Below are 21,217 nucleotides of genomic sequence, written 5' to 3'. Positions count from 1 at the left end.
TCAGAACTTAGAATTCTACAAATTGCTAAGTAATCACAAAGATAAAGATTTCTGAATAGGAAATTCATCTGATAAGAAGTAAATAGACAAATTATTTTTATTGTTACTACTACCACTGTTTCCCTTAGCCAACAAAATGCCATACTAACATTTTTATGCATGATCTCCCTAACTCACAATGCTGTGAAAATAGGTATTGTCATCACATATTCCATAAAACAAAGCAAACCTTAAAAAAACTAAGCAGTTCATTCCAATGATGAGGAGAAGAGGAATGGTGATGGTGATGGTGACATTTACTGAGTGTTACTCTGTGTCCTACAGTAATCTCACACTTTACATGTATTGCCTTATTTAATGTTTTTACCAAGAACCCAGCAAGGTAGGTACTCTTTATTATCCTTTTTTTACCAAACAGGAAACAGGCATATGGACGTATGTTAAATAAGTGAGTTTAAATTACAAGGTTCAAAAAAAAGTTGGGCTTTGAATGCAGATGGATTGATTTTGGCAGCCATGCCCTGGTCACTGTGTCTACTCCCTTCATGGTATGACTGGTAAGCATTGGACCCAGACCTAAACCTAGGTCTAATAGACGCTCTGTTAATCACTGAGCAGTAGAGTTAATTAGCTCAGCTAATTCCATTTGATGGATTTTCTTTAGTACTAGATTTGACTGTTTGCCCTCGTTTTAGTTAACTTTGCATCCCTGTGACCAATATACCCAACAAGAATAACTTAGAGGAGGAAAAACTTACTTTGGCTCACAGTTTCAGAAGTTCAGTCCATGGTCAGCTGTGTCTGTTGCTCTGGACCCAAGGTGAGGAAGAACATCATTATGGAAGGGTGTGGCAGAAGAAAGCGGCACAGGGCATGGCAGCCAGAAAGTAGAGCTTGAGTATAAAGAGCCAGGGATAATATAATCCCCCAGGGCACAGCCCAGTGACCTACTTACTCCATTCACATGCACTAATTACGGGAACCACCCACTAATCCATTCACTTATTGATTCATCAAATGGATAAATCCATTGGTCATGTTATAGCTCTCACAGTCTAATCATTTCATCTATGAACATCTCTGCATTGTCTCACACATGAGTTTTCAGGGGACACCTAATATCCAAACCACAACACCCTCTTCAGAGCTCCAGAGAGGATCTACATAACTCAGAGAGGTTATCAGGACTGAGGGAGAAATACAAGTTCATTCATTCACCATGTTGAGATTACCCCCATACCTCAAGCACCCCCAGGATATGTTGGTAGCTTGCCATCCAGAAAAATGCCTACATTAGTGTGGTCAGTTTCATCCCAGAAGGGAGAATACAGACTGAGCTTAGAACCTAGGAATGGTGTCATATTAGATAAATAATGTGACCTTTCAAGCCAGATAGTGCTTTTTATTTTTTATTTGATTTTATTTTTGACAAATAACAAATGTATGTCATGATGGGGTACATGGTGATGTTGTGATCTAAGTATACAATATGATATGACTGAATCAAGCTAACTAACATGTCTATCACCCTAAATATTTGTCATTTATTCCTTCTGTCTTAACTTCATCTTTGTACTGTTTGACCATCATCTCCCCATATTCCCCACTTACCAGCTTCTATAAGTATCTTTCTGTTCTCTGCTTCAGTAAGCTCAGTTGTTTTAGATTCCACATGTAAGTGAGAACTGTGGTTTTGGGATTTCTGTGCCTGCTTATTTATTCCCCTTGACATAATGTCTTCTACGTTGATCCACACTGCCGCAAATGACTGAATTTCTACTGTGTGTATGTACCACTTTTGTCTCTGTGTGTATGTGTGTGCACACACTAGGGATTAAACCTAGGGCCTGTGCATGGTAGATTTTGCTATCACATTTACTTTACCAATCATCTATTGATGGACACATAGGTTGTTTCTATATCTTGGCTATTGTGCATAGCATTGCAATGGAATACATACATTTATTCTATATACTGATTTTAAGTCTTGTATAACATATATATTCAGAAGAGGAATTTCTGGACCATATAGTAATTCCAATTTTACTTTTTCAAGGGACACCTATACTCTCTTATACTAATTTACATTTCCACCCACAGTAGCCATTCCTTTTAAATCCTGCCTGTTTTGCCTAGTTACCAGTAGTCAAGTCCTTAAGCCTCAGTAAGAATCTGACACATCTGGAGCACTGTTGTGAAGGTTAAATGTAGTGCCCTGGCTGGTGTGGGAGGGACACTCCTTCCGCTCAGCCAGCACTGCCCACCCCTTCCTAGGTCCACAGCAACCCCTGAGCACCTAACCTCCTGCCTTGCAAAGAGCCTCTTCTGAAGTCCACAACCATATGTCATTCCTTGTATCCAACCAAGAGTTTTCTACCCTCCCCTCACTTCAAACACAGTCCACCTTGGCCTCAAATGCAAATAATGTTGACCACAGTAATTTAAAGCAGTTGTGGGTCTGTGATGTAGGTGTTGTGTTTGCTTTGAACTGCTGGCACCCACTAAAACATGTGAGATCTTTTCTGGTAAGAAGTGGGAGGGTCTATATTTTCAGAGCATTCGTTTCTAATCTAGGAACAGAGTGTTTCGTAGAGCATGTCAATAAGTTTGGCTTGTGTTTTGTGTTATTAACACCCCATAGCAAACCTGCACTGCCTTACTCTGTACTGCGGTCGCACCTGTCACTCTGTGTAGAGCTCTTGATTCTAAAGACAGCTGTAGAAGAGCCTGCTAAGGTAGAGAATTCTCCCAGGGAATAGTCCAAATATAGAAATGTAAATTTTAAGAGGCATCTTGGGAAACCTTGCTGGTCAGTTCAAGTAGGAGGTGGTTTAAGGCCTACTCAGTGAGTCATTTAGGAGCAGATAGGCTAATGACTTAAGTCTCATTAAATTGCATTTAGCAAGCATGGTGCGTGGAATGAGAAAGCGAGGAAAATGGTGGTGGTTGTGCTCGACTCCAGTCTGGTATTTTAAGGGACTGTGGGTGGCCTTGATCATATGGTTGCTGCCTCCATGTGACAAGACTAGTAGGAGAAAGAAAGACACAAGTGGCACTGCTTGCGAATGTCAGTGTAGTCTGAGAATGCATCTACCAAAGACAGCCCTAGAAAGGAAGACTCGGAGCCAGCTGTCTGTGCTCTGTCTCCAAAGCAGTGTGGAAAACAGGAGCAGCAGGGAGGGTCTTCTCCCTTTTTGAATTTAATTTTGTATGTGCTAAAGAACGAGTCCCCAGGACTCTTGGGTAACAGGATGATTGTCAAAAATCCTGATGTTTTATCTTTCAAAAATCCCTCTCCACCACCCGTCGCTATTCCTCAGCTTGTTGCACTGTGAGCCAATTAGTTTAATCATAAGAAACAGAAAAACAGAAATGACTGAAAATTAAAAATCTGGATGAGCACCTTTAGAGGACCGAGTTTCCTGGCTTTTCAGTGAATGTAGTCATCAGAAGACTGCGCCTTGGTGGGACTGGCGCTTGCTCCCCTATGTTGACAGGTAGTCAGGTAAGGCTGTCCTCTCTCCCTGGAACCTGTCAGCAGGAGACTTGGCACAGTGGAGTCAACAATGAGCTGCTGCCTGCCTTCCACAGAGATCAGAGGAAGAGCAGCTGCCAGCAGCTGAGCCGTGTGCAGGCCATGCCATGTCAACTGTCTAGATCCTAACTTGGGGGGAAACTTTATCCTTTGCTGAAAATAATAAACCATCCTGGTAATGTTTTGTGGAGTGTTGATAATCCAGAGTGAAAACAAACAACTTTTGAAAAAATAACAAGACAGGATGGACCTATACAAGTATGATAGAAGTACTGCTCTTGATTTATCTGAGACTCTTTGATCTCCATTTCATCCTTCATATGAGGGTAAAATTCTATCAAAAGTCAATACATGTGTTCAAATTACTTTTATGGTCTAATCTAATGGGAATATACCAGTATTCATACCATCTCTTCTCCCTTTCCCCAGCCCCAGTCACCACCAGCTATGTGACTTATTCTGTCTCAGACATCATTTGTATATCTCCATGTAAATCAGGGTTAGTGTTTATTGTTTCATAGTGTATATGATGAAGCCCCCTCCCCTTCCAACTATTATATACCCTCTGTCCAAACAATCACCATGAAGGATAACATAAAGCTGTGTGCGTTTCTCACCTGGAACTGCTCCAGGACAGGGTCCCCCTTTCATTTCCTTGGTACACTTAGATATGCAAAATATCTATTGGCCTACCTGCCCCTGCTCTCTCATTGAATTGTGTGGATTATGGTATCAGTGCTTAAAAAAGTTGATCAAGAATTAAGGAAGAATTAGATGTGTGTTTGCTTTAACATAGTCTCTTCACTGATTCTACTTTAATCCACAATGCAGAACTGTTCTAATTTCTAGTCATTGTAAGACAATTGGCCAAACATGTTATTGATGCAGAAATGCATTAAAATATAATTTGAAGTTAATCAGATAACTCACAACAATTGAGACTGGTGCTGAGGATGCAAAATAATTTATAATTTTAAACTAAGTATAACAGCGCTGAAGGTCACAACAAATTCACTGTGACACTAAAGATGAACCTACACCTCAGTGATGCCCAGAGAACTATGGAAATCCAGCTCTCTATATGTGGTTGTATGGAGCATTCAAAAGTTGTCAGGCACACAGCCTTGCTTCTTGGTAAAATGCTTTATTTTCAATTCTGAGTTTACTAATTTTAGGTTACAAACCCCAATTTTTGGTTTGGGATTCTGAATAGCAATCCCTGACCACTGAGGCTGTTAGAAATAAGGTATCCCCCTTGTAGGGCTGCAGGACAGCAAGTCAGTTGCAAAGAGAGCATGTGTTGGGGGTGGGAGTCAGTTCTTGTCCAGCTTATGGGTGGTGTAGTCTATGAAGGACATCATCCTTTGCCATGAATTCTTATTTTCCATAATTGGATCCTAGCTTTTAGCACAATCTTGGCAAAAATAGGCTCTTGATAACTTTTTATGAATAAATATGTAACCATAGCTACATATATTAAAATCGTATATATCTAATGACATATGTACAGTTGCAAAAGCTATGACAAAATGTTGCAAATGCAGTCCATTTTTCTAAAACTATTTTGACCTAAATTCCTAACTGATTTTCTGCCAGTATACATATCAGAGGTTTGGTTGTAACTCACATTCCTGCATATCCCATTCAAAGCTCTAAAAATAACCCCATCTTTTTTAGAACAGATAAAGGTATAGATTTTCTTTCCATGGACATGCCTTGACCTACATAGTCCCACTGTATACTTACTCCTGCACAGTACTGGGGGCTCTGTTCGGTTATCCTTCCTCCCCTCTCCTGCTGACATAACAGCATAGGGGAGGAACACCCTCTTTCCATACTCTCCACCTCTACAAAGAGCACCATATTCTGCCTTTCAAATGCCCCAACCCATGTGCAATAGATGCCTCCATAAAAGAAGGAGAACAAGAAAAGGAAAACAACCCAAGCCTTTCACCTGTCGGCAGCTTTCTGGTCCCACCTTGCTGTTGCTCCCCAGTGAACTGGTGCTAAAAATGCAGAAAAACTATTCACTTTTGACCACCCTTTGCCATTCCACTATAGTTCTTGCTCCTTCTCCCAAGTCTCAGTTCCCATTTTGGTCTTGGTCTCAAAGTCTCCATCCTAGCATTTCCAACCTGGAAGCCTCAGGCCAACTTGTTTTTCCTTCTTTGGCTGGAGTTGCTTCCCCAGGCCACAACATGGGGAAGAGAGACCAGGAGCCCTGTTCTGCTCCCTGGGCTGCCTCCATCCGGGGACTGTTGTAATTTCCAAGGTCAGTGCATTTTATCACAAATGCCAGGGTGGTTTGTCTCTGTTGTTCTTTTCAATTTACTATGAATTAATTGGTCTCTTGTGCATCAACCAGGAGACTCACTACTTGGTAGAGAAGTAGAAAATTATATTGTTTTTGTTTCTTTGAAATATATTGTGAGTCTTACACAACTCTCAAACTGTTGGAACACAACTCCATTTTCAGCACCAGTAATTTATATTTACACTGTGGAATTGTATCATGATAATAGGTTAATAAAAACACTGATGAGCTTTCAAATTGCCATTTTTCCCCTTCCTGTAACATGGGCATAAAACTATAAATGCAAATGCCCATTATTAGGAGAGCAGATGAACTTTTCTATTCACATAATAGTTACACAGGAATTTGGATGAATCTTAGCAGTATAATGTTAAATTTTTAAAAACCTTAAAAGATTAATGACAGCGTTCTATCCAATACATAAAATTTAAAATAACTTTTTATCCTGTACACAAACCTCAAAGTGATATATTTTATAGAATAATCATGTTGAAAACAAAACATATAATTAACATAAAATATTTTATAATTAATATAAAATATTAGATGATCTCCATAAGGACAAATAAAGTTATATAAAAAAGAAGAGGCCAAAAATAATAAAAGTAAATCAAGATGGAACTTACTTCAAATTAGGGAGGGATAAGATTGGATATGAGTCCTCAGATGACCTAGCCCTTGTCTGGGATGGTGAACTCATGAGTGCTAATTGAAATAGAATTCTGTGCACCAGGTCTGAAGAAGGAAAAGAATATGAAATGCATTCTTTTTCCTTTGGTTTAAGATTCTATTAAGTTTTCCAGGGTCAAATAGTAATGAATTAGCCTTGGTTTTCATAGGAGATAGCCATATGGCAGTGTCACTCCTTGACTTTGAAACCAAACAAGGGATGTCCAGGAGGTCAGCAGAAACACAGCAGCACCTGCTGGGAGGAAGAGAGTCACTTAGCTAGTGAGGTCACCTGGCTGACCAGTGAGCTTCATCTGAGTGCTGGTCTTGCATACATAAGCTGTTGTACAAGTCTACTGAGACGAATTACAGTCCTATTAATAATGTCTCACAGATCTGTCTGTGTGCTGAGGTGGGAAGGGCACAAGATGAGGGATTATAAATCCCAGTGTTCTGGTTCTGTTCGTCTCTTCTAGGGGACTTAAGCAGGGTCCCCTCTTTACACTCACCATCATTGTCCTATTTCTTTGGGATGATGCACAATTCATGATATAGTAGGAATAAAATTGCAAACAGTAAAGTAGCTTATGTGAAGTTATCACTGCAAGGAGACATGTTTCCGTAGCCTTTTCTGTTTGCTTCATATGTTTTAGATCTATAAATTACCCATTTTGAGTATCATTTCTACATAACATCTTATAAATGATTATTTACTTCATAGACTAAATATTGGATCCCCAGAGAAATTATGTTCTAATATTCAGAACCTTATTTTACCTTACTTGGAAAATGGGTGTTGCAAATGACATTAAGGATCTTGAGATGGGGAGATTATCTTTGAGTGTCCAGGAAGGCCATAAATTCAGTTGTCAGTGTCCTCGGAAGATGGGCAGATGGAGATTTGACACAAAAGAGAAGGTATTGTGAAAATGGAGGCAGAGATTGGAATGCTGTGGCCCCACACCAAGGAATCCAGTAATCACTACAGAGCCTCAGAGGGAGCAAGGCCCTGCTGACATCTTGGATTCAGCACACTGAAAGCAGTATTGGACTTCTGACACCAGAACTGTAGGAGAATGTATTTCTCTTGTTTTAAGCTAACAAGTTTGTGTTGTTACGGCAGTCACAGGAAGCTAATACATTCACAAAATGTGTTTTTGAATATAATTTTAAAAATCAGACTTGAAGAGATCAAGGTTTCATAGTGTGATCAAAAGTTTGATGGCTTTGTCATACTTTATTTTAAGTATGACATTTTTATACCTCTATTTTATTTATTTATTTTTATGATGTTGAGGATCGAACCCAGTGCCTCTTACATGCTAGGCCAGCGTTCTAGTGCTGAGCCACAACCCCAGCCCCTTAAGTGTGACATTTTTGAGGGAAAAATTATAACACTTTTGTGTCTCCTGATATTCGGTACACAAATATTACTAAGGACAACTATTTTCATTAAAAAAAAATAAGATGATGACCAATTTGGACATGTTCACATGTTATGCATGATACATATGTTGTATCAAAATTTCAGTTGGCTTCCACTTGCAGCTGAAGAAAGGAGCATCAGAGGATGATGCTCTTTTATTATTATTTGTTTGCTACCATTTCCAGAAATAATTTGCCATAAAAGACACACAGGCTACAAGACTGTCCAAGTAAGTAGAGAGGAACAGGCATGTTGAGCTCTGATCTACAGAGCACAAAGCCAGTCTCTCTGCAGCCCTCATGTGAGGCAGCTCCTGATCTGAGGCGCCACACCACTGGACTGAGCTGATCCTCAGCCCCTCCTTCCAGATGCTGTTTTAACAAATCATTTTACATAAGTCCTCAAATGAAGGTGGACCTCACGACTTCCTCTCCACCACTTGTGCTTTTAGGTTGAAAAGTCCAGTTAGACAGAATCTTGCAAAGTCATGCTTCAGTGGGCTCTGAATCACCTGGGGCTCTTGCTGCACTGTAGCTTCAGATCCAGAAGCTTGGCAGCTTCACGGGTGGTGCTGATGCTTCTAGTCCAGGGACCACGCTTTGGGTAACAGGGCTCTGGCTCCTGCCTCAGGTCCCTCTCCCTGATCCTATTTTTCTGTTTGGAGGTGCTGCTCAGGCAGCTGGTCTGGTTCTTCTGCCCTTGCTTGGCAGCATCACCCCCTCCAGCCTCTGTGTCTTCACCCTCAGGCTGCTGAGTGTTTGTACATTACAAGGCTGCAGCTCCTACAGCGTACAGCTGGAGACCGACAGTCTGAGACCCTGTCACAATAACTTCACTCAGTCTGAAAAGAACAGTCGGTGAGATGAGAGTGAAATTGATGAGGGAATCAGTTTAGGGAGAAAGGGAATAGAAACAATAAGAGAAAAGAGGGAGCAAAAAGAAAGAAAATGTAGTCAGGGAAAAACATTTTAAATGAGTTGCTTTTACTGTGCTTTTAAGAACATTTTCTGCACCTTTTTTTTTTTTTTTTTTTTGGTACCAGGGATTGAACCAAGGGTGCTTAGCCACTGAGCTATATATTCCCAGCCCTTTATATATATATATATATATATATATATATATATATATATATATATATATTTTTTTTTTTTTTTTTTTTTTTTTGAGACAGGGTCTCCTTAAGTTGCTGAGGCTGGCTTTGAACTTGCAATCCTGCCTCATCCTCCTGAGCTGCTAGGGTTGCAGGTGTGCATCACCATGCCCCACTGGGTTATTTTAAAGTTACTTTTTCTAATTTCCCTAACAATCACCTTCTTCTTCTGTTTATTCATCACCTATGAATCTTTTGTTGCTCTCTGGATCCAGGCCAGAAACTGGAATGAATGAATGAATGAATGAATGAACGAACGAACAAACTAATTAATAATAATAATAACAATAATAATAATAATAAATCCTAAAGCCACTTAAACAACAGCCTCTGATAGAGCACCACTGAGCCAGCCAGTGGTCTAACCCAGAGTGATATTAGAATCATTGGGGTGGCTTAGAAAATTCCACATATTTAGGCTGCTTCTTAGGCTAGTTAGAGCAGAATCTTTGGGGTGGGTCTCTTTTTTACTTTTTCTTTTTAATGAGTACTTTTTGATGATCCCTAGATAGTTCCCATATCTGGCCAACACCACTAAGTCAGACCTTTGCTGTCTGGCCAGTAAATTGAACTTACATTCAACAAGATAATAAAATCTTTCCTTTACTTATTTTGGTTTCTTCCTCTAAACCTTGACTGTGTTAAAAACACTGCATAATATTTTGGAAACAGCATCTTCTTCCATCCAGTACCTTCAGCTGAGGAGCCAATATTCAAGCCCCTTTCTGAAGCCCCAATCACTTTCACTTTCTCAGTCCAGGAGCTCCCTCTGCTGGCCGTTCTCAGGTAGTGCTCGCTGCTGTATCATGTCACTGTGGGTTCTGGGGCTCTCTGCAAAACAACCCAGAATCCCCAGAATTGTGAAATTTTAAAGCAGTTTTTCTAAGTCTACATAAAACAGTCAAGCCATTGTTAAAAAACTAATAGTCAGAAAACTCTAATTCTTTCCCTTAGTACCTGCAAAAATATTCCCCCTAGATAGAAAATGGGGAAGGAAAGCTTTCTCTACCTTCCCTCATCTAATTCATCTAATATCCTAGTCAACTCACTTCTCCATGCCTGTGCCATCAGTTTTAATTGAATTCAAATAAAAACAAAAGTAAACCTATATACATGACCTCATCATATCACCCAAATTATATATTGTAGTATTACATCAGAATTATAATCAGAATTATTGTATCAGTGCATGTGATCATTGTGTTTCTGGAGGTAGAATTTAATCCTCATCACAGTGCAAACTCCAACCCATGACTCTGCTTAAGCAGAGTCTCATAAGCACACTCATTCCATTTCAAACAGCCCTTGTCATTAGAATGCCTTTCTTTCTTGTATACTAGTATCTTACCCCTTGGGTCCTTGTTTTCCTGTCACTCAGCACAGCATTAAGTCAGTCTCCAGTTAACAGTGCAGTAATTCATCTATTTGAAGTGTTGTTCTAAAGCATTTCTTTCTCAACAAGAATGAACATTACCGGTCAGCTTCATGGCCCAGAACCCTCTGGTCTTTCTGGGAATCTTCCATAGAGCACTGACTTATTAACTCGTCTCTTTTCATGTGCAGCACCTGATACTGGCACAAGAATCCACCTGTGCTCTGACTAGTAAATAGTAGGACCTAATGATTAAATCTGTATTCATTGTTTATTGCTTTGTAACAATATTACCAGAAATTGAGCAAGCTCATGCACATTTATCATCTTGCAATTTTTATGGATCAGGACTCTCTGGGCATGGCCTAACTAGTTTCTCTTCTTTGTGCTCATACAACCAACATTGCAATCAAGGAATCAGCTGCAATCTTATGTTAGGTCAACTGGAAAAGGATCCACCTCTAAGCTCGAGTGGTTGTTAGAAATACTCAGCTTCTTGCAGGCTTTTGGACTGGGGGACTCAGGTTCTTGCTGTCTGTTGCCTGAGGTCTTCCCAACATAGCTGTATGCTTCCAAACAGTCAGTAATGGGGGAAGTCTGGGCATAGGCTAAATATAATAGCACAATATAATCACACAAATGACATTTCCTCATCTTTCTTATATTCTGTTGGTTAGAAGCATGTCACTGGTCCTAGGCACACTGGGTTTAATCCCCAGAAACCCTACCAAAAGCTTCTCAGGGACAGGAAGTGATGTCAATAAACACTAGCTTATTTTGTCAATATGTGGCTAAAATCAACATACCCTGAAGTAGATGGTGCCCTCTGGCTGCTCTTCTCTGAATTCAGAACATGAACATATTTTGTCTGACCCATTTCCTGTGGATTTTGTTTCAAATTTGGATTGGGTAATTTTCTCATAGAAACTTGAATTAGGTCACTGGATTAGGGTGATTTCACAGGAAATCCAAGTCTCATCCAGTTTCCTGAGCAAAATGAAAGCCAGGGTGATGCATTCCACGTGACAAGCACAGGCAGGAGCTGAGCAGTTGCTGCTCTCTGAGGACAGGCCTGCACCCTGCCCTCCCAGATGCAGTCCTCTGGCCCTACAGCCAGCCCTTTCCCTTAGTCATCTGCCTTCCTGGATCCTTGAAAATTTTGAATTCACATCCCTGTTCTTTTCCAGGAAAATAGAGTGCAGTAGGAGAGAAAGCACTGATGATTAAGTTAAAGAGACCTAGGCTCTACTTTTAAAAAAGGTAGTTTAAGGCAACTGACTCCTGCATTTACCTGTTTGTCATTTATGAGAATTCTTCAGTTCCATTCAACAAATATTAAGTGCCTATTTTCTGCCACATACTTTGGAAAAGGGAATATAAAGAAAACAAATAAAAATAAGACCAAAAAATCCCACTGAAAAAATCCCAATGGAAAACAAATGAGTAAAATTTCAACTGTGACAGTTACTACCAGGAAGAACCTATACTATGGGGATTCTGTTCTAGTATGCAGGGGCATACTAGGGGCTTGGCTGGGAAAAGGGATGTTTCAACTCAGAGCTGAAAATAACAGCTAATTAGATGGAGAGGTCATAGATGTTCAGGCTTCAGAACCACATGTGTAAAGGCTCTGGGTGGAGGGAGAGCATGACAGACAGAAGGCACTGAAGGACCAGTGTGGGCAGAGCATGAGGAGAAAAAGGAGAGGAACTCATCTCAGCTGGGGAAGACAGGTCAGCAGGCCCAATCGGGTAGCACCTTGAGGGGCAGACGGACATATGAGATAAGATTTCTCCCAGAATGATGAGAAACCACTGAAACTTTGAAGGATTTGATTCATGGAGTGACACTTGATCAAGTTTGATTTTGCAAAGACAACTCAGGAATATGTATACGTTACTTGGAAGAAGACCAGAATGGAGGCAAGCAGACTAGACTGTTGGGAGAGCACGGGCTTAGGAAATGATGGTGGCATGGTCACAGCAGGGGAGGGAAGAGGATGGAGGGATTCAAGACCACAGAGGGAAGTTAAAATCAGAAGAGTGGTAGTGGAAATAACAGAGTGTGGTTGGAGGGTGGAGGCATCTATAAAAACAACAAACCTGAAGAAGTTATTCAAGAACCTTCTGGGAAATCCCATTCTGTCTTCATAGTCCTTCGCTCTGGTCTGTCGGCCTGACTAGCTCTGAGGTAGTTATGGGATATCCCCTGTACTTCACCATTAATTCTGAGGGTGAATCCAACAGGTCCTGTTCCTTCTTGGCATTAAAACAAATCAGGCCAGAATAGTAGAAGCCAGCCAGAACCTTTCTGGGGTCCACTTGGTGGTTCCCAATATTCCAGCCTCCTCCCTCTTCCTCTCGCCCTGTGGCTCCCTGGACTGGCTTTCTCATTCCACATTGGAGTGTTTGGCTGTAGCATCGTACTTTTCATGGCTTAATATTTTTCTTTCAATCAACTCATTTCAAGTAATGCTATTTATTTGTTCATATCACTACAGAAAGTAGAAAACCTTTATGAACTGGCATAAATTGAAAGTAAAATAAAAAATAAAATCAATGAAAAATCAGTAAGTTTATTAAATTTGATCTTCTCATCCACCCAGAATTCTGGGCCTGAGGCCTCCTTTCCTTTGGAGGGATGTGAACAAGCACCACACTGAGGTTTTTTTTTCTTGATGTTCTCAAAAGAATTGAAAGAGAATCAGAAAGGGAACAACTTTCTCATTATGAGAGTAAATATCATGTAATGTTCTGTTCATATCCTGAAATAATTTCCAGTGTAGGAGTACGTGTTCCACTCTAGGGAAAGCTGCTTTAGACCAGGGGTTCTAAGGATGAGTTAGAATCAGCTGTGGATCTTTTGTACAAAGAGCAGATTTACTGGTTCTGGGCTGGAACCCAGCCAAAGGTATTTTGAAACAAATAATGATTAATGATAACAGAATATGGAGCCATTTAGGAAATTGAGATTATTCTTGGTTTTCATACAGATTGAAGGTCCACTGACTTTTAGTGACAATAGCCATGATGCTAGCCTTTGAGTACTGCGTGGATCTGTCCTGCCCAATGAAGAACTAAGTGGCCCTCCAGAGGCTTCTCCTGGTGAAACTCTTGTTGTCGTCACCCAAGCCTAGAATCACCTCACTCTTTGTTTTTTCATGTAAATACAGTAACATGTAAGAAAATAAGCACAGTACATATAAGCTTACTTGTACTTAGAAGCACAAAACATTGTTGCTCAGTTTTAAGATATTAATTATTAATATATACTGAATTATACAGATACCAGCTAATAAGTAACTTCAGAAAATTCTGTCACTAAACAGAAATGCTACTATGACAGTTGAGTCTCCAATGCAACACAGATGAATTTGTCGTCTTTTGTAGTTGTGGCCTTAAATAAGGCAATCGGACATACAGACACAGGTATGCCACTATTTCATTTTTCCCTCTAGTGCCATCCCATCTGAGCTTTTTCCTATTTCGGTGCACATGTTTTTTGTTGTTTTTGTTGTTTGTTTTTTTCAGGAACTTCTTTTAGGTCCTCTTCATGTGATGGCTATAATATTACATTGATTTCTTTTTTATAGTTGCATGTAGGTACCTTTTATGCTCTCTGAGTTCCATTTCTGGGGAGTAAAAAATCCATGTATAAAATGCTTTGTAAAGAGGAGGCACCTTGGGCTGGGGTTGTGGCTCACAGGTAGAGTGCTCGCCTAGCATGCATGAGGCACTGGGTTCGATCCTCAGCACCACATAAAGTAAAATAAAGATATTGTGTCCACCTATAACTAAAAAAAATAAATATTTTTTTTTAAAAAGAGGAGGCACCTGGCACAGAGGGAGCCAGCATCACTGCTTTAGCTGTACCTTCTCCTGTGCACCTCACAACCCCCAGGGGAGAGCACCTGCCACATCCCATAGTAGCTCTGCCATGATCTCAGCTCCTGGTGTGCCTCCTCCATGCCAGCCTCTGGGAGTTCAGTGAAGCACAAATCTGACCTTGTCACTCCTGCCCCTCTTCTTTGTTCATTATCCATGTCTGTGGACCTGGAGCTGCCCCCTCTTAGGGCCACCACTTCACTCCTAGCTGGCACACCCTGGAAAGAGAGATCTGGATCTTGAGAGAGAAAGTCCAGATTCAAAAAGAAGAAAGAGGAAGAGGAGGAGGAGGAGGAGGAGGAGGATACTTAGACCTTTTCGGTATACATATGGTAGTAAAAAGCAAATGATGAGAGAAAAAAAAAATGAGCCACAACCATGAGTTCCCAGAAGGGGGTGCCCAGGGCAGAACTGAATGGCCTGGCTGGACTCCCCTGGGCCCCAGTCCCCTCATGCATCCCCTCTTCTGCCTGGAGTCCTCTCCTGCTCCTCTGCTGGACAAACCCCTAGTCATCTGGATGGCTCAGTTTCAAGGCTGCCTTCTCTGAGCTGTCCCTGAGCTGTTCTGCCACCTCGTGTCCCTCTCAAGCACAAGTGTGTCTGACCCTTGTTTCTGTCCTTGACTCTCTCCAGACTCAGCACCTGCAAGGTGGTGCTTATTTTTTATAACTCTTGTCTTCTGTCTCTAGGAAAAGACTGGGCATCTCTTTGGTACTCAGTATGTCTCTGTTTATTACATGGATAGGAAAATGTAATAAATGTGTGAAGAGGTAACGTGAATAGGTACAAAATTTACAATGCACACTGGATGGATATCCAGGGAACAGTGAGGGCCCTTCCAACCCAGATTCCATCACCCATTTCCCCTTCCTGAGACCACTACTGCTACTTGTTCTTATAGAGATATCCTGTGCCTGATCAAGTTATCTAGAGAGATGGAAGATGAGTACTTGATTCAAACATGTCATTGGCGTTTCCAAGGACTTCTGTGTTCAACTTGGCTGTCTTGGGGCATCTCCTCCTGTCCTAGGCCACCTTTGACTTCCTGCCTCTTTCTCCTTCCTCTTAACATACTTCATCCTTCCACCCTCTGCCTTTTCTATCAACGTCCTCCTCTTAAAGTGTTCTTCTCACCACCATCCACAAACATTTCCACCTCACCTTCCACCTGCCCTAATCCATAGCACATTGCTCATGCTGTTTTGGGTGACACAAGCTCCAGGTGGCTCTTCTGCATCTCCTCTGGCCATTATTCTGGGTGGAGAGCTCACAGTCAGGCAGAGTTAAGAAAGTCACCTTTCTCTCTGGCTCCTCTAGGAGCTTTATGCTGTCTTTTCCAGGGTAGGGTGGGTAACATCCCAGCAAATTCTGCTGAGCCACTGCACAAATATCTGTGAGACTAAGGATTCAGAATAATCTTCTAGAACCTAAAGCCATACAGCTATAAAGCAATCATCATTTTAGAGATATTCCATGTTTGGACTTTCACAGTTTAAGTTTTAAAATGGTCTGCTCTTTGGTTGTTCTCCATTCCCTTACAGTTCACAGTAAAGGCAATAATTTAAATCATCAGTGCTGCTGTGGTCAAGCTCATAAAACCCAGAACCCCGAGGTGAAAAGCCAGCACTTTCTGCACCACTTCGTTAGTTCACACTTGGGTGAGCCAGGTTTATTTGCACCCCATAGACCAGAATGCCCCTGTGCTGGACTCTCTGTTAGAAACTCCTTTATCCCCTGGAGCCAGAAAGAAGTGCTGGCAGCCCTGGTTCTACCTAAGCCACAGGCATTCCTGAGGGAAAGCCTGAGGACTCGTCTTAGCAGCCCTGAGTCCTGTACAACCACAAAGACTAGACAAATGTGAGAACTAGTTTGGAAGGGTATGCGAATATACACTAGTTCTTGAACTCTGATCTCCAGAAGTTTAGTTTCTTCTTTTATTTGTAAAACAGATGGAAGGCCCTCTTTTTCTCAGCATCTTCCTTTGCTCAGCATAGAGGCTGACATGAGGCCAAGATCTATGCCATACCTATAGGGGCATAGCCAACAAGAGCAAGTCTGAGGTCATTAAGTCACATTATCAGGGTCAGGAATGTAGTCTTCCACCAATAAAGTGTGTTCATCCAGTTTTTCTTAATATTCTTCTGGAAGATTTATACCTGTTAACAGGAAAGTTAGACCATTTTATTTTGTAGGTGGTATTCAACATTGGCTTTTTGTAAACATATACACTTAAGAGTTCCAAATATTTCTCTCTTTCTGAAATTGCTCCCTAAGGTCCATATTTATATTTCCAGATGCCCTTTACACCCTCTCTTTAGACCTGCAGGCATTTCTCACATTAAACAGACCTCTACCCCTGAATCTGCTCTATTGCCTGCATTCTTAATTTCAGCTAATAATTTCTTGTTTGAATTAGAATTGGTTTTTAATTGCTAGATATATTTTACACTATGACTCACTCTGCACATGCACACACATAGATATAACTTGAACAGAAGTTTTAAAAATATGTATCTTTATTTTATCTGTCACCCTCTGGTATCTTATCTGTGTCTCATCTTTTGAAAAAGGCTTATGTATCCCCTTATTCCTTTATTGGTTTACCTCTTTCTTTGGCTAAAAGGTATTGTGTGCTCATGGGACTTGGGTTCTGCTTTGAGATGCTCCTATCAACTCTCTAGATGAAGTTGACAGTCTTCAATGACTTGCTGTTTGATAAAAGCTGAAACAGAGATCAAATGCAGCCTCTTTGAGCTCAGCATTTGACCTAAAATGATAATCCAGCCTGCAGTCCATTCATTCATTCATTTACTCAGCCACCCAACATTTACTAAGTGTGTATTCTAGTGTGAGGCACATGGCGGGGTACTCAGTATCCAAATATGAACATCATGGTCTCTTCCCTGAGGTCGGTAATAGAGACGAGTAGTCTAACAATTACAAAGATTAGGTCCTATAAATGGAAGTCTGCACAAAGCACTCTGGGATCACAAAAAAAGTGAGTCATGACACGGACCAGAGAATACAGAAGTTCTCTCAAGTATGAGTGCAGCTGGCCAAGTCAGAGGCAGGGCATTTGGGAAGAGGAATCATCACTGGGAGAAGGCCTGGGGCATGGGCAGCCTGATAATTGGGGGAACTGAAATCATGTCAGTTCTAACCAGAATAATCTGCTATCATTGCTGCCCCTTCTGTACTTGGTTACTCAGTGCTCACTCTCTTACTAAACTGTCCTCTGCCACACAGGCTTTCTCCCTGTTCCCAAAGAGACTCAAACAACACAGCCACCTCTGGGCTCTCGCTTCACTGTCACACACCTCCAAGAGAGCTCTTGTTCTATCAGAGGCAGCTCATCACATCACTGCTCCTGGTCATCTGCTACACTGGGTCAGGATCACCTCAAAAAGGGCCCCAAGTCCCATCCTCATATCTTCTGTGAGGGACAGGAAGGTGCACAATCATTATGCCCAGACTTAAGGTGAAACTGCTTGAATAGATATGTAGAAGACTTCTCAGCACATCATAGCACATCCTTTGAAGACTTCTAGGGACATCATATGTTATAAGCACACTTGTTTACAGATGTCATAACCACATTTTAAATATTGATGGCACAGATGCAATTTTCTTTATTACTGTTTTATTCACAAAAGATTATTTTTTTTACTTTTAGATAATACGCTTTTTCCTTCCCAATAGTGGAATTTATTAACAGTTAATACAAATTAAAATCTTGTACCTGAGACAACAATACATACCCACTTTCCCTAGTGTTTTGGTAAACCATCATTGCCAACCATTCATTTAATCCAAACTGCCCTTTCCAAAAAGGCTTTTACAGAAAGCAAAATTAATTTTTAATTCTTCTTCTTTTCCTTTGCCAACCTTCTGCCCACTTTGCTTTTCCTGTGTAAATGCTCCAGAATTATTGGCAGGAGAAGCAATTGGGTCTGGAATCTCAATAGCCCAATCTGTAACTGAAAAAAAATAAAAGGTCTGTGTATTTCTGTCTCCTGGTAATTTTTATGGACAACCATACTATCTGATAGCTACTTTGACAGAACAACTGGATGTGGATGAGGATGACATCTAGCGAATAGTTTTGCTAACACAAGTACTGTAGAAACAGGGCCAGCCAGGTAACAATCATAGTTCATTAGGAACAAGAGAGCAGCATTCATGTGCTGGCTGGACTTTTCATTGTTTATTAAATTTCAGAAGGTCTATTTCATGTGATGGATTGGCTGCATTTGAGTTACAATTTTAGTTGAAAATTTCCTCCCTTTAGTAAAGTTTAGTGTGATGAACCCCTTTGTCCTTTATACAATACTTAGTGTGAGAGCAAAGAGAAACCCCCCAGATAAGCTGCAAGCCCTGTCTGCAAGCTTGATTGTCTCCTTCTCTTGAAAGGGTGGTTGGGGTTATTGAAAAGAAAGGGAAAATGCCTTTTACAGAAACACTTATCACAATTGTTTATGTCGGGCAGACAGTGCCTTTGTCTCTTTTCCTGTCTTACAAACTCTTCCTTCCCCCTGCCTTGCCCCTCCCCACCCTGTCCATCAATTATGAGACTTTGTTTGTGTAGATCTCCCTATTAATGTTAGCATTAATTAGTGTTTACAAAATTAACCAATTTTTTATTTCAAAGAAGAATTGTATTATCGTGTGTGCAATTCAGTGTGTCAGTGAAGAATGCAAATACACGTAAGTGCCCTTGACTTCTGCTCACTGTGTGTGCCAAAGTTTACTGATTGCCTAGTAATGACTGCTAATCCTCAGAGGTAAAGAGAATATACCTCATTTCCTCCCATAATATTTCCCCTTCCTCCTCCTCCCTTGCCATTCTCCAGCTTTATTTATCTCTTGCCCTTTCCAATGTTTTCCCATCAGAGCTTGAACGACAGAATCCAGCATTGACTCTCTTAAGTGGAGAGTCACTGTGGGGAAAGTGGGAAGTGGACATTCTGCATTCTCCCACAAAGCCGCTGCTTCCCTGACCTGACCGTTTTCTACGGATACTTTGAATAATATCTAATACTTACAAAGTTCCCACTGTGTACCTGATGGTATTTGCCACACAGATGAGTCAGGTGCTGTTATCACCCCTGTCCCCTGCCCAGTTTGCATATGAGGAAATTGAAGCTCAGTGAGATTCTTTCTTGCCTCGGTTTACATGGTTAGACAATAGGGGAGCAAGGATTTGAACTCAAGGTGTTTGTCTTCAGCATCTGTGCTCCTAACCCTTAAAATTCACTGTTCTCAATCAACGGTTCACCATGATCATGGAGAATGAGCGCAAGGAAAAGTGGCACTGAAGATTCAGATTGAGTGTGCCTAGTTATGGTGACCTGGAATTGCTCTTGGATTCCTTTTGCCAGGTCTAACATTGTGGTGATAGGAATGTAGATGGGGAAAGAAAGTGGAAGTCGTAATAGTAAAAGGAGAAAGTGTATGAAGAATAATATGTTGGCAAGAGGAAACCTTAAATCATATAGTTTAACTTTTTAACTGTAATGAGAGAATTTGAGCACGCTAAGCTGTCACTCTTGCAACTTCGAAACGTTATGATATTCAGACAAAAATGAATGGAAGAAATGACAAAGTTCTCAAAACTGATAAATGATGAGACATGATACTGGAGTGAAGGCAAAAAGCTCATGAAAGAATCACGAGGGATACAGATGTACTTTATTCAGGTCCATGTAGATGACATCTTATCGTTTGATTCCTTGGCGTACTTATTATGTTTGGGTTGATAAAATATAACAGATTTACTTGTCTTGTCACGTTCAGCTGCATTTGTCAGAACACAGAGAGTCATCTTGGGTGGCTCTTTAGCTGGATTTGTTTTTACAGAAATAAAATCCCTGGCACATGATAATGGGAAAAAAAATCCAGTTTCATAATATGCAGTGTACTGTTTTTCTACACTTGAGAATTTTGAGTGCTTTGGAAATAATAAGTCTGTTTTCACAATTTCCTGCTCTCCACTAGGTTCTTGGAACACCAAATGAGGACACGTGGCCTGGGGTCCATTCTTTACCACATTTTAAGCCAGGTATGTTTAATTAATCACAAATACTAAATACTTCCTATTGCAAAGGGTGAATGTATAAATGTTCACTCTCAAGTAATGTATTGCCTTGAAAATGTCTGGTTACTTTTTCCTGCATGAATTTTAAGCACTAATGAAGTTTCCTTTTGATTTCACAAGTATTTGTACAAATAGGGACAAAAATGAGAGACTTTCACCATGTGAACTCTGGGTTGACCGCATGGTCTTGTGGTCATTTCATTATAGATTCAACCAGCATCCATGTCTATAAAAACAAAATTCAAATTGGAGCTCTACAACTCAGTTGCATCACTTCTTTTAATAATGCTGGGAAAAGTATTAAATTGTAAAAAGGAAACATCACAATTTGATTTATTTTTACAAAACTAGTAATATATGGTCAATTAATTTTATTTAAATATATAAAATGTTCTGGGTGCCCCGATCTATAGAATTTGGTACATTTGAATGCAAAATATGTAAATCCCTAAATTTAGAAATCTGAAAGAGCAGAACTTTAAAAATAAGTTGTCACTTTTTCCATCACCAGTAGGTGGCAGTCATGAAACTTTCAGTTTTAATAATTACAGGAAAATCTCAGTCTGCTTAATTCTTGAGGGATGAAAGATTTGGAACTTGAAATTTAATAAAATCGGTAAAATTAATTATTATAAAGTGATTCTCTTCTTGTTGTTGTTTTTTCTTTTCTCAAATACAAAACATGGTTTATGAAATGCAGACCTCCCATAAAATTACTGAAAGAGATTTTATGGAAGATCTAATAGTCCATTATCCTATTACAGAAAAGACTT

The 21,217-nt window shown here is 40.4% G+C and overlaps 1 protein-coding gene across 5 annotated transcripts in view; it reads left to right on the top strand.

Moving 5' to 3' along the window:
• Window positions 1–21,217, top strand: part of Cdk14 (cyclin dependent kinase 14) — a 599,374-nt gene that overhangs the window by 415,091 nt on the left and 163,066 nt on the right. For all 5 annotated transcript variants that reach the window (XM_058585022.1, XM_046462471.2, XM_058585024.1 and 2 more), the window contains one exon: window positions 20,345–20,408. In XM_058585022.1, the coding sequence (XP_058441005.1) occupies window positions 20,345–20,408 (64 nt within the window). The remainder of the gene's footprint in view (window positions 1–20,344; window positions 20,409–21,217) is intronic.

This window comes from Marmota monax, unplaced genomic scaffold (genome assembly GCF_021218885.2).
Source record: "Marmota monax isolate L192 unplaced genomic scaffold, Marmota_monax_Labrador192_F-V1.1 WCK01_AAM20220418_F8-fsc00165, whole genome shotgun sequence".
Taxonomy (NCBI): domain Eukaryota; kingdom Metazoa; phylum Chordata; class Mammalia; order Rodentia; family Sciuridae; genus Marmota; species Marmota monax.
Note: the sequence above shows the minus strand (reverse complement) of the source record. Positions and strands in the feature narration are given on the sequence as shown.